At 39.7% G+C, this 14365-nt stretch overlaps 1 protein-coding gene across 1 annotated transcript in view; it reads right to left on the bottom strand.

Annotated features, from left to right (window-relative positions):
* The window catches only part of tmed8 (transmembrane p24 trafficking protein 8), a 37661-nt gene that overhangs the window by 11117 nt on the left and 12179 nt on the right, over positions 1-14365 (bottom strand). Inside the window, exon 5 of the mRNA XM_028821692.2 lies at positions 10284-10577. Coding sequence (XP_028677525.1) covers positions 10284-10577 — 294 coding nt within the window. The remainder of the gene's footprint in view (positions 1-10283; positions 10578-14365) is intronic.

Raw genomic sequence — 14365 nt, 5'->3', positions numbered from 1 at the left:
AGTGGGAATATGCAGAGCCGATGTAGCCGGTGGCATTGTTCTCAAGAATCTGCGGATTTCTGGCCATTGTGGATTGCACGTCATTGTAATAAATAACTCTGGCCGACCGATAGTTTGGGATATTGCCCTTGCATCATGATACAACTGTTGCAATGCTCTTGGATTACACCTTGATATGATGAAGGTAATATTACTGCTTTACCTATTTTGAATTTGTCTGAACTATTGATATTTGAATTCTGAATGTGATCAATGAGGCCTTGCGTATGTTCTGTTCTAAGTTTAGCTTGATTCGATTTAATAAAGAAGAGACGATTAGCTTCGACTTTGGATGTACACAAATATCTACTGTGTCTTTGATATCTCCGTCTTTCGAAATTGGATGTACACAAATATCTACTCTGTCTCTCTTTCAGAATCTTTCAGATTCAGATAGAAATCCAAGACAATTTCTTTGTCCGTGTTCACTAGATAAATGTCGTGTAATGTGTGATACTTTTGGACGTATGGATTTGTATCCATTATTGGCTGTAGAATTTCTAGTACGTCGGTTCGTTTAACTCTTTCGATTCTATGTTGCAGCGCTTCTCTGTGATCATAAAGATACACCTGACCAAATTGCGTTTTTTTCGAATTTAAACTTGTCATAGCTTTAATTGTCGCGGGAACACAGATTCTCATAGTGTATGGTCCATTATTGTGTAAATCAACGTTTTGTGCATTGAATGATGGTAACGTGAAATGAGTATTGTAGACGCGTATATTTAGCCTGTAGTGTTTGTGGATTTCCAGTTCACCAACACCAAATCTTTGAATTCTTGCGGAAACGCCTCTTCATTGGGAAGCAGCGGTACTTTTCTCTGACGGCAACACGGATTTGCCAATCTACAAGTCTCCGACTTAAACTTTAAAGCCTTACAATATCTACATACTTCCGAAATATCACCTATGTCCATATATTCGAATAGTGTTTGCTGTTCTGTTATTTCACCGAGTAATAATTTCCGTTTGTTAGCGCGAATGCAAACTATACTGTCTTTTTTGACACTTTCGAATTTTAGTACTGTCATATTTTTGAACTTGCTCTGCATGTGTATGGCGCCACCGTTTTTGATCGTCTTTATGAAGTTCTACTATGTCTCCAGCGCTTTTGGGACTTTTTTTGACACGCTGCTCTTTCTTCTTCGCTTAGTCGTAGTCGTGTCATCTTCAACTTCAGTTTTTTTAGAGCTGCTCTTTCTTCTTCGCTTTTTAGATGACCGTGATCTTGTTTGAAAATGGTTGTAAGTAGGGCAATTGGTTGTAAGTAGGGCGGGGCAACAACTAAGAGGTTACACGACTGTGATCTTGTTTGAGAAGTCACCATCTCACGGGAACATGCTTCCAATGGGTGTCAGTATGACATGCCTTGACCGTGACTTGACCGTGTCACAGGAAGTGAAAATGTCTCTCTGTCTCTCTTCAAGATCACGTCTTATCAAAGGATGAAAATGGTTGAAGGAAGGGCAAATGGTTTTTTGCAGGGCGGGGCAACAACTGAGAGGTTACATGACTGTGATCTTGTTTGACAAGTCATCGTCTCACGGGAACCTGCTTCCAATGGATGTCAGTATGACTTGCCTTGACCGTGTCGCGGGAAGTGAAAGTGTCTCTGCCTCTCTGAAGTGTCTCTCTGTCTCTCTTCAAGATCATGTCTCATCACAGGATTTTCTTTTTTAATAGAGAGATTACAATACTTTCCCTATACAGTACTTCATATACGACAAAGTATCACAGCATCACTTTCCTTATTTTATTACTATTGTAGGGGATTCTCTGAGACTGAATGAGGCAACAGGTCTGCACTCAGTATGGGCAAAACCCAACAGAAGCTAAAGAAACAAAGAGAAAGAAAGAGGAAGAGAAAGTGGAAGAGAGAGGCACGCCCTCACTACTAATTGGAGAACACTTAAACGAACCCACTTCTGCAGGCTGGGACAACTGCTTTATTGTGAACGATGTTCTTGAAGTGAATTTTTCTAAGTTCAAGAAAAACAAAGAGAGAAAGACAGAATGGCTGAAAAGAGATCTGCAATATTACCAGTGGACTCTACAGAGAAGATAACAATATACTGTACATTGAATGAATGACACTTTGTCATCTGATTTTCAAATAAATCTAATATGTACTAATATTTAAATATGTCATGTCATTTTCTAACCTACTTAATCCAGACCAGGATCACGGGGGTGCTGCAGCCTATCCCAGCTGGCCTAGGGTACAAGACAGGAACAAAATCTGGATAGGATGCCAGTTCATTGCAGGGCGCGTGCGCGCACGCACACACACACACACACACTCACGCACTGAGGTCATTTTAGAAATGTCGTGTCACATAACCTGCATGTCTTTGGACTATGGGAGAAAACTACCACTGTTCCACTGTGCTTCTCCAATTTTTAAATACTCTGAATTGAATTTAACAATTTAAATGTCTCCAGTCAGTGTCACGTAACGTCACGTACAGTGTAACTGTAAATGCATTGTAGGATTTTTTTCAGATAGCCATACTGTATTCACAGATATTCAAGTTGCTTGTTGGACTACCATTACTACAATAAATAAAAGAGACAGCCTTCTGTCCTGAAAGGAACAGCAGACCGTTTTCTTTTCAAAGGTGACTCTCTACAATGGTTTATCTCCACTACTCCTTTGTTGGAGTAGCTGGCCACTCTATGGCTGAATAATTCCTAAACTCCAGAATACAGGAAAGATGGCACTTGAAGGTCGATAGATGCAAAGGCACATTTTCGAGTTTGTGAGTGCACAAACTGATGTAATCAAAGTGAAGGCAGAGAAACGCACATTTGGAGTTAATGATATCTCTCTACCTAACTTCTACATGGAAATTCTGCACAAAGAACATTAGGCTAGTGATTGTTCAACCCCATTGTTGTTTCTCATAACTGCTCCTCACCACTGCCTGAGGTCAGAACATGTAATTTCACTGCTCGTCTCCCTTTAATACAAATTTGGGGCTTTGTGAGGATTATGTATTTCAAAAACAGAACAATTAGTCGGAATTGGATACTTTCCAAAGATGCAGGCTGGCAAAGTCCTGGGCAAGGAGAGACACTGTCTTATCTAGGAGAGGTTTGAGCAGGCATGGAGGAAGAGGAGGTGAACAGGACAGTGGGGCTCAGACAGAAGGGAGCATGGACAAGGTGGGAGAGTGTACCTGGTCTAACATATTGCGGGAAGACTTCCATAGTGTCCGCTTCCTTGTGCAAGCAGTCTACGATGCTCTATCCAGCCCAGCAAACCTACACAAACCTACACATCTGGGGCAAAAGTATGCTCTGGTAGAGGATCCTTAGAACACCTCCTCAGCAGCTGCCCAAAGGCCCTTGGGGAAGGCTGCTACCGCTGACGCCACAATTAGGTGCTCAGGCAGTTCATAAAAGTATATCCACTGCTATCCGGTTCAGCAAGTACCATCACACCATAAAGATCTCACTTTGTGAAAGCTGGAGAGGAACCCTGCCCACAACCAAAAACAAGGACAGGCCTCCTTTCTACAGCCCCCGACTGGCAGCTAGCTGCATGATGACCTGGATAAACAGTTGAAGTTTCCGCAACATATAGTCATGACATCACTTCGGCCAAACATGATCATCACCTCTGTGGTGACAAAACACCTGATCATGCTTGAACTGACAGTGCCCTGGGAAGAGCAAATGGAAGAAGCAAATGAGAAGAAATGTGTCAAGTACCAGGAACTGGTGGAGAAGTGCCAGGACAGAGGCAGGAAAACGCGCTCTGTGAGCCCACAGAGGTTGTCTGTAGAGGATTTACAGGACATTCACTTTGCAAAATCCTCAATCAATTGTGCATTACAGGAGAGGCAAGGAAGGGGGCCATTAAATCTGTGAATGAAGCCGCAGAGAAAGTCACCAGGTGACTTTGGATTAAGAGGGTGGCTGCTACTGGGACAAAGACAGGGCTTGATCAACTCCGGCTGGGTCACCTGGGTGAGGGTGTCTAATGTTGAAAGACCAGAAACATCCCATGACCCCAGGAACATCACTGAAGATGCATCCCAAGATGAATTTTACACATGGGCATACTAAATGTCCTACTGTGATCATCAGTTAACAACTCCTCATTGCCAGTAATTATTTAGCAGATGTCTTTAACCCAAACAAGTTATAAAAAGTTCAAAATCTTGAAAGACACAATAGTGATTAGTAGGAAACTACGAAGTTGGTGATGAAAGGGAAATTAATTAAACTTAAGTACATGAGATCTGGCACTGCAGGTATATCCCAAGTTAGATGACAACACTCCAGGCTAAATGACAAATGACAAAGTCAGGGCAGACACATTCCAGGAAGAAAGCAGAATGGAAGAAGCACCACATGCAATACATTGTAAAGGGGCATGTTTTTAAGGAGTACTTACTACATTCGACCAAGGCTTGCACTGTTTACAACTTCATACGTGCTCATAAATCCTCCAAGATCTGTCTTTGCCCTACCTGGGCGCAACAAAATTCCACAAAAATGGAAAAAGCTTACAGAAATAACTATATGTACTTTACAAAAAGGAAAATAATGGACTATCACAGACTTTTTGTCCCTGATAATTATTATTTTTGAGAACCAAAACATGCACTGTTGGTTTACTTAACAGCAGTGCAATAAAGTATGTATGTGCTTGCTCTTTGTGTGAGACCATGCAATCTGTGTTCACATCATGCAGGAATGTGCATACAGATCTCAAAAACCAACATTAGAATATATTCAAATGGATGCAAATTTTAATATTTGGCATTTGATTCTTGATTATAAAAACAGGTGACAGCCCTTGTATATTACAGGATTAAAAAAACTTAAACGGGTTGGGGGCCAGCGCAGTGATAGTCCTGGAAGGCTGACAAGAATCCATAATTCCTTCAGAAAGCAAACAGCAGTCGAGTTATTTCTACTGGTAAAGGCAGGACATTGTTGCCCAAAAGATACAATTTACAGTATGTTGCCTTCACAGAGATAAAGCGTGCAGTATGGAAGGCCAAATAATTGAAAGAAAAAAAATTTGGATGTGAGTGCCAGTAGGCTTTGCGCCCTAAGAATCAAGTTGCTCGAACTATTCTATAACATTTCAGTAATTGTTTACGGCTCTAATGCTGATCTTTCTCTTCATAAAATAGGTCATACGATAGCAATTGACAAGAAGAATTCATAATTAATTGCAGAATTACGGTATTTGAGGGTTCCTCTAGAGTGTCTCTATCTCTTGTCGTCATCTCATGACAGGCTTAAGTTTCGAATTTGGTATTTTTCCGTCCAGCTGTTTTAGCTCTAGATCGCCTTCAAGAAACTGTGACACACAGACAGACAGATACACAACCATCATTGAGATATTGACATTTTTGGTATTGGGGACCCTAAAATGTCGAGATCCGTTGACAACTAGGGACTGAAATTTTTGACAAATTTAAAGCTTTTGCTTCTGCCCCATAGACGATATGTTATGGTGGGGGAGGGTGCAAAGCAAAAACAGATTGTATTTCATGAAAATGTCTTTTAATGTCATGATGATGACTTTGCACCTGAAAATTATGACTTACCACATCATAAATTTGATTTAGTATTTCATAATTGTGATCTACTAACACATATGTTACACCTAGTATGTCTTAATTAGGTGCTTTATCTTGTGATTTTACATCAGTAAATAATGATAACTAGCCAACCCGCGGTACGCCGCATAATTATGTATTGATGGGTGAACACTTCTTGAAAGACACAGTTGTCCAAATGGGGTGGGTTTGAGGATACGACTGTAATTGAATGAAGAGATGGAACTCTGGAGAGAGTAACATACAATTGTCCGTGACTGAAAACTGGGTTTGGCAGATACAGGCATATCGTTTTGAAAGTTTGGCCCTGTGCCTTATTAATTGTCATTGCAAAGGCCAATCTAACAGGAAATTGTCTGCGTGTAAAAGTAAAAGGCAAATTTGAATCTGATGGGGTCAGGGAAATCTGGGGAATATGGACAGTTTGTGAGGTAGCAGCTGCGATTGTCTTACACTCCAGTACATTGCGATGAATGCTGAGAACAGTCAGTCTAGTGGCTTTACAGAGACTTCTTGCTGGCATGAGGTTTCTGAGAAGCATGACAACTGAACCAATTATAAGTCTGACTTTATGCGGATGCATGCCAGTGGGAGTAATGGCTGCCCGGCGGGTCATGGGAATAACGCCGCTGGAACGCCAGTCAGCATCGTTTATGGTCGGAACTATGATGGTATGTGATCTTCTTCGAACCTCCGACTTTCGTTCTTGATTAATGAAAACATTCTTGGCAAATACTTTCGCTCTTGTGCAAATTGTTGGCTCTGTAGTGCGTGTGCCATGGTCAGCTGCTTAGTGAATTGTTGGTGGGCGGGGCTTGGTCTTGCTTGCCATGGACTTAGTGAATTATATATATAGATGATGACACACTTTTAGCCTCATAATTTATTTAGAACTTCATGACTAAGACTTAGGTTTGTACTATCTCATATATAGGTTAGGTTTGTACTATCTTATATGTAGACATCTCATAATCATGATTTACCAACTCACAATTTAGCTTTGACATGTCTTAATTTGGTTGCGCTGTCTTATAATTTTAATTTAGTGTATCACAATTATAACTTATCATGGACAAGTGCTACATCACACTTTATGTTTAATTCACTTACGAATGCAAGTTGCAAAAAGAGCTGACAAATGGATTGGACCACAGAACACGAGATGCTGTTCCATAGTGTTCTTGTGGACAATGACTCATTATCAAACACTGTAAACTTTAAAGAAATTCATATTTGAGTCACCAACTCATTTTTCTTCCAAACTTTTCATGTCAGCCAATGTAAATTCCATTTCACTTTCAAAAAAGAAAATGGGATAAAGTGTGATTTTGACCCACAGAATAAACAAAGGTGAACAAACATGACATAGAAGATGGCCAGAAAGACTAAACCGCCTGCACTGAAAATAGCTTCAGGCCTCGTAGAGAACTTAAATTTAGAACTAAAGCAATCTAGTGCCACATTTTAATATTATGATGGTCAGAAGGAGAGAGAGAGAGAGAGAGATAGATACTTAATTAATCCCAAGGGGAAATTCACATACTCCAGCAGCAGCATACTGATAAAGAACAATATTAAAGAGTGACAACAATGCAGGTATACAGACAGTCAATAACTTTGATTAATGTTAACGTTTACCCCCCCCGGGTGGAATTGAAGAGTCGCATAGTGTGGGGGAGGAACGATAGAGTTGCTGCTACTGTTGACTTATACTGCCACATTATATTAGGAAAGCCAACTGTGTTCCATACAAACATTTTTTACCCAGTAGAACCCAAATTATCAGGCAACGCAGCTTTTGAATATGTTTTTACAGTGTTTTTTTTATCAAGTAACTAACATGGATGCATTCCTGGAAGAGACAGGAGGTAAGTGACTCTCACAAATAAAAGTCAGCTGGGTCCTGATTTCAGTGGTGCGGAGGACCTCTTGCTGGTATCAGCTATGTCAATGTACTGCCTTTGTGCGAGTTCTTGTCCATATGGCTATCACCTCACAGCTGGTAAATTCAGAAGACACTACTGATAACAACAACAACAACAACAACATTTATTTCTATAGCACATCTTCATACAAATGATGTAGCTCAAAGTGCTTTACATGATGAAGAAAGAGAAAAAAGCCAAAATGTGTGATCAAATTCGGCCGCGGCATAGTGGGGGATAAAGAGGGACACTAGATGTGATTGACAAGAAGACGCATTACTTGAAATAATTACATATGCAACATTAACATAATGTGTATATTATTGAAGTAAATGTTCATATAAGTTGATTATACAAAATAATTTTTAGTATACAAATGTGTAACAAGTTGATGCGTAAACTGGCTATAAATGCATGAAATTATACATTTACTACTTTATATTTCACATATACGAGGGACATACAAAAAGTTTCCACACTTTTATACTTTCACTGGAAACAGTGAAGGCGAAAGGAGTAGCAATTGGGCATTAAAAAGTTGGTATGACGCTGGGAAAATTGAATCCCAAACAAAGGTGACTGTAGAAAAGTGATGAAATTTGTTTTTGAAATTAATAAAAAAAAATGTGCGAAACCTTTTTGAACGTCCCTGGTAGTACATTATTAAAATGATACATAAATCATATAAAATGGTATCAAATTTGCATTGTAGACTTCTTTTGCATCATATTTCTTTAAAGAACTCTTTAATTAATTTGCTTTAAAAACCCTTATGTCATACTGGTTGAAAATTGCTGTTCTGAAAGAATTAGATACAGCGCAGGCAGACAACGGGAAATCCTTGTCAGGCTCTTTATGTGAGGTAGCTGTGAATCACAGATGCAGTTTGCTAAGCATTATTATAAACTCCTCATGGATGGTGGTATTCATAGGGGATTGGGGGCACGAAAAGAAGAGAAATGTATCTGTAGACAACAAGATGAATCACACTCTTTTTAATTACTGAAAGTACATTTGGTAAACTTGGGAGGCTGTCCCATCTGTAAGATGACACACTCCCTCTTCAGTAAGGTCTAAAAAGGGGCAGACATGTTTTTTTTCATTGATGTTGATGGTTCTTTGTTATTCTTCATCAGATGTGGAAGGAGTAAACTTGCACACTGTAAAAGAAAATTTAACTCAACCAAAAGAAAGAGGTTGAGGCCTGCTTCTGGAAAGAGCACTGAGCTTGTGGTGAAATATCATGAAAATTGTGAACTTTGGAGACTACTGTGGAAGTTGCTTAATTGAACAATTTGTACATTTATAGCTTATACAGAAAATTAGGACAGAAAATTACATTTTTGCTGGATAAAAGTCCATAGTGTTTATTTATGTTTTCGTGAATATCTGACTGGATTAAATAAGATGTGCTGTGAGCACTCCACTGCTGTTGCAGCAATAAATCAATGATGAGAGTCTCTTTTTCTGTGAAGCGCCCCCTGCTGTAGGACATATCTGGCTCGGCCTCCTTTGCTCTACAGGTCATGTCCATTTTGCAGCTGGCTTGAATTTTAGAGGGAAATCTCTCCTGAAATTCTTGTGAATAATGTGACAGAGACAGCTGTCTGATTTTGGACTCCCAAGTTAAACAAGCTGGACAACTGAGCTGCCACTGTCATTACCAAAGGACTGCCAAACAATGTCCATTTTACTAATTAATGTACTCAGTAATAATCAGTGGAGCATTGTGAAATGGTGTTATATGATTACTATCTTTACTGGGCACCGTAACTACTGTATATACTCGCGTTTAAGTTCTCCGACAGATAAGTCGGGGCTTGATTTTACCATATAATTTCTGGTATTTTATAGTGTTGTTCATATAAGTCGGAAAACTCACACTATTGGTTCAAGAGATTATGATATGCTAACGCTCACCTGACAGAGTAACCACTGACCACACTGCCTTTTTTTTATATGTATTGTGCCTACGTGACCACATGGTAATACCTGAACTATTCTGAAGCGACGTTTGCAGTGATTTGTGTTTTTTGTATCTCACACCCTCATATACCTTTATCGTAAGAGCATCCCTTATCATTGATGGAGTGTTTGACGTTTGCAGTGATTTGTGTTTTTTGTATCTCACACCCTCATATACCTTTATCGTAAGAGCATCCCTTATCATTGATGGAGTGTTTGACGTTTGCAGTGATTTGTGTTTTTTGTATCTCACACCCTCATATACCTTTATCGTAAGAGCATCCCTTATCATTGATGGAGTGTTTGATCAGAAGAAAATATGAAGCTATTATTAAATTAAAAATTGTTGAAGTGGTGAAAGACATTGGTAACTGCGGTGCTGCAACAAAACTAGATGTGTCTGAGAAACTGGTGCGAGATTTGAGGAAGCAAGAAGATGTTAAAAAAAAACAAAAACTAAGTGTCTTATTTTTGAACGGGTGTATAAGAGGATCTACTCAGAGAACATGTCAAATGAACGTTGGAAACGCGTGGCAGCCATAATGCATGCGCATCTGCGTTCTGAGCGTGAAGTATAAACAAGCCCTAAGTTGAGGTCTGATTTTATGATCGATTTTTCAAGACCCGGCTTATACGTGAGTATATACGGTAAATAAATATTTTGTGAATTCCTTGTAACATGACAACGACAAAGCAAACAATTCAATGTACAACATTCTATAGGTTAAATATTTCTGTTATGCTACAGTTGCACTCAAATGTTTCCACCCACCTTCAACATCTTCTTCTTCATCTTCATCTTCACTTGACTCACTCACTTGGACAGTAATGGCTCTGCTTACAACAGGCGTCCAGTCAAAATAAATTCCAAATCCAATGTCATAGTTGTCAGTTGCAAATTCCCAGCAGACCTGCTTTCCCTCGGGAACAGTGGGGACATTGACCGTCAAGACATCTCCACGGTACACAGTCAAGACTTTGCCTTTCTCGTGCCTCAGCTTTGCTTTGAATTCCTTGATGTCTGGAGAGGTCCAGACAGTTGGGACTTGCAGGGGAGGGTGTTGTTCTGCAAGACACAAAGCAAATGGGGAAAGTGGAATGAAACCATCCATCCATTATCCAACCCGCTATATCCTAACTACAGGGTCACGGGGGTCTGCTGGAGCCAATCCCAGCCAAAACATGGTGCAAGGCAGGAAACAAACCCCAGGCAGAGCGCCAGCCCACCGCAGAACGGGAATGAAATCATTACGCACAAAATGTATGCTTGATCTCTGCAATGTCCAGCACTCACAGCCATGGGCACAATCCAGGACATCGATAGTCATGACCAAAATGGACCAGGCAGAGTGTGAAGACAAGTAAGACTCTGAAATTCCGAAGAATAGCAGAGTTTATTAAAATAATGAAAATAGAAGTGCTCAAAAGTGCCAACAAATAGTGCATTTCAATAAATAAATAAATGCATTAAATCAAGTCAAATAAAAATGATGTCTTTGAATATGAAAATCCAATAAATGTATTTTAAAGAGGTAAATCCATCTCATTTTCTCTCTCTCTCTCTGTCCTTTTCAGGATATCAAGGATCTCAACAACACAGCCTGGCACATCCCTGTCCAGCACACACACCTCCACCCTGTCTGGTCTCGACGGCTCCTCAGGGTGCCACAACGCACTCCATCACATCTGCTCCTCTGCTCAGCAGACTTGATTATGGCCATGACACAGAATGTCTACAACAACTCTTCAGCTGGCTCTCTTAACTTCTCAGCATGACCACAACTGCCTATCCCTCTCTATCTTTTTCCTCTCCCATGAGCAATCGCTGCCTTTCCTTTCATTTCTCTCTAACAAAAACAAAAAAAAAAAAAAATTTTCCAAAAACACTTGTTTCACCTCTCACTAACCCGTCCCCCTCTTTACCCTCCTCAGCTGTCAGCCGGTGCCCACTAATCAGTATACAGCCACTATTTAATTGGTATTTACCATCTTAAGCGAGCGCAGACTCATTCTCACATTCACACACACACACACACATACACACACTTGCACACCTCTCAGCAGCGCAAGTAAATCTAATGGGTTGTGCTAAAAGAGAAAGTACTTTTCCCCAATATAAATGCTTCTTCTAAAATTTGATAATTAGATTTGACCAAATTTTTAAAAAGTTTTGAACAAATCCTCTAAGCAAAAATTTGATTTTTTCTAATTTCAAATAGATTAGGACATAAGTTACCCATTGACTTAAAAGAGGTGGACTGGGATTCTTCCAATTAAGCAAAGAAAAGTCTACACGCTAGTAGTGTGGTACAGAATAGGCAATTACAATTAACTTGTCCTTCTCCACTTTCAGCCCATCTGGGAGTCCACCAAACAAAGCTGTTGATGGATTAGGAGTCATTGTGATACCAAGGCTGTCTGATAGGCATGCAAAGATTTTGTCCAGAATTATGTTAATTTAGTGGCCAAAATATGTGGCCTAGTGAGGCTGGAGCTAGACTGTAACGTCCTGGTGAGGCTGGAGCTAGACTGTAACGTTCATATGTTGAATCTTGGCCTGGATACATTTTGGACAATTTTAAACAAGATAAATGCGCTTCAATAAAAGATTTGAAGTTGAATGATTGAACGCTTTGCGCATATGGAGTGAAGAGTGTATTGTATGCATGGCTGCCTTCCACTCCTTTTCTAAGAAGTTAAGTGAAAGATCATTCCCCATCGTACCATAGGAATCTTTGAAAGGAAGAGACTTTAATATGTTTTATATATATTATTGAGATACTGTCTGAAACTTCAAGACTTATTATTATTTCATCTGGAACAGAAATGGGTGGGAGGTGAGGAAAACTGGGCAGGTTCCTTTTAGAAAATTTTCTAATTTGAAAGTAGTGGAAAAATTGTGTGGATGGGAAGTTACATTTGAAGGGTAATTGTTGATAACATGCAAAGACATGATCTTTATACACTTCTCTAAGTGTTTTAATCCTGGATGTTTTCAAAACATTAAATACGGTGTAGGTTTGAGAAGGTAGAAGAAGGCGATTATCATGTAGAGGTGCAACAGATAAAAGCTCCTCTGTCTTGAAGTGCTTCCTGCATTGGTTTCATATTCTGAGTAAGTGATGTACAATTAGATTTTCAGTATATTGACAATAAATTGTAGTTACTGTGGCACAAAACAGGGCATATAAAGAAGTACAGCAAGATTTTATTTCTGTTACAGACTAGGCTTCTTATTTTAATGCTTGTAAACACCAGATTTCTTTGCCAAAGTAACTATTGGCTACTTTACCTTTTTCTTATTGGTATACACAATATAACATTAAGGTTATCCATTACCGACTGCATTTTTTGTTCTTATGTACACTTGTTGCATTTATTTTATTATGCTGGTAAGCTTGAATCCAGATCCTGAACTGTAATGCTACTTCCTTTGGTACACACTATATAAAGCTGCATGTTGTTAATGGGGCAATATAAAATAATGATTAAAGGATACATAGACTGAGATTTCAATCTGTTGGACATTCTAAAGTGTAAAAGTAAGACAGTACTGTATCCAGTACATCTCAAATGGTCCTGCAGCTCTGACAAAGCTAGAATAATACAAACTATCTGGAGAAGGACACTTAAGCATTTCCCATCCATTTTCTAACCTGCTTAGATGTGCTGCTAGCCAATCAATGTCATTTCTGTCTGAGTGAATGTGCCCTGTGATGGGTTGGCACACCATCCTGAGGTGGTTCATGCCTTGGATTCAGTGCTGAAGAGATACCCTCTGGCATTCTGTGACCCTCTACTGCAGGGGTCCCCAACCACCGGTCCGCGACCCACTACCGGGCTGCAGCCGTCTGACAGCCGGGCCGCGAGAGAACTGCCGGCAACGGAGACTCACTCAGACTTTTCAGAATGCTTGCCAGGCGGGGCTTTGCAGTGGCGCAGAGAGAGGAGAGAGACCGAGGTGAGCGAGTATTACAACAAAGTATTGTTACGGTCCCGACAGTTTCCCCATATGACACGAGTCTATAGAAATCGCGTTACTACGAAGTACATTCAGCAGATGCTTTCATTACAACGAAGTGACCTTGAAATGCCTGAATGAATCATCTACAGAGCAGTTAGATCTGTGGTCGCAGCTCAGATGTGCACGTTTGCACAACGATCCCCAAACAGAAACATTGTAAAAAAAATTCTTTCTTCGAACTTTCCTCGTACTGTTTTTTTTTTTTTTTTTGATGTTTTTGTTTTCTGTGGTTTTTAGTGATACCTTTTGCTTATTGCTTGTCAACATTTGAAAAACATCCATTGGAATTTAACTCATTGTCACCCTCCTATAGAAACGGCAGACACGAAAAAAACGATAACAGTGTTAATGTTTGTGATGTGCAATCTGTTGGAATGGCAAATGCAAAGCATATGTCTTTGTTATATGCAAAAAAAGAAGAAAAATCTTGGGTTGCAAATGTATGCGAACTGCTTAATAACTTAATAATAAAAGAAATGTTATGTAAATTGTGTATAAAATTGCCCCCAAAGACCGGTCCGTGGAAAAATTTGCATCTAATGAAGTGGTCCTTGCTGTCAAAAAGGTTGGGGACCACTGCTCTACTGGATTGACAGATTTGAAAATGGATGGATGAAGAGTTATCTGAGAGACCCGCTAGGACACAGTAGTGCTTTCTCCAGGTGCCTCACAGTTTTAGGAGCTTGGATTTTAATTCATTACAAGATACTATCTGTGAGGAGTTAGCATGCTCTCTCCTTGTCCATGTGGGTTTATTTTTCCTCTGATTACTGCTACATCCTTAAGACATGCATGACGAGTTAATTCACAACTCTATGGTGGCCCCATAC

The sequence above is a fragment of the Erpetoichthys calabaricus genome, chromosome 16, assembly GCF_900747795.2.
Source record: "Erpetoichthys calabaricus chromosome 16, fErpCal1.3, whole genome shotgun sequence".
Lineage (NCBI taxonomy): Eukaryota > Metazoa > Chordata > Cladistia > Polypteriformes > Polypteridae > Erpetoichthys > Erpetoichthys calabaricus.
This window is presented reverse-complemented; position numbering and strand designations above follow the sequence as displayed.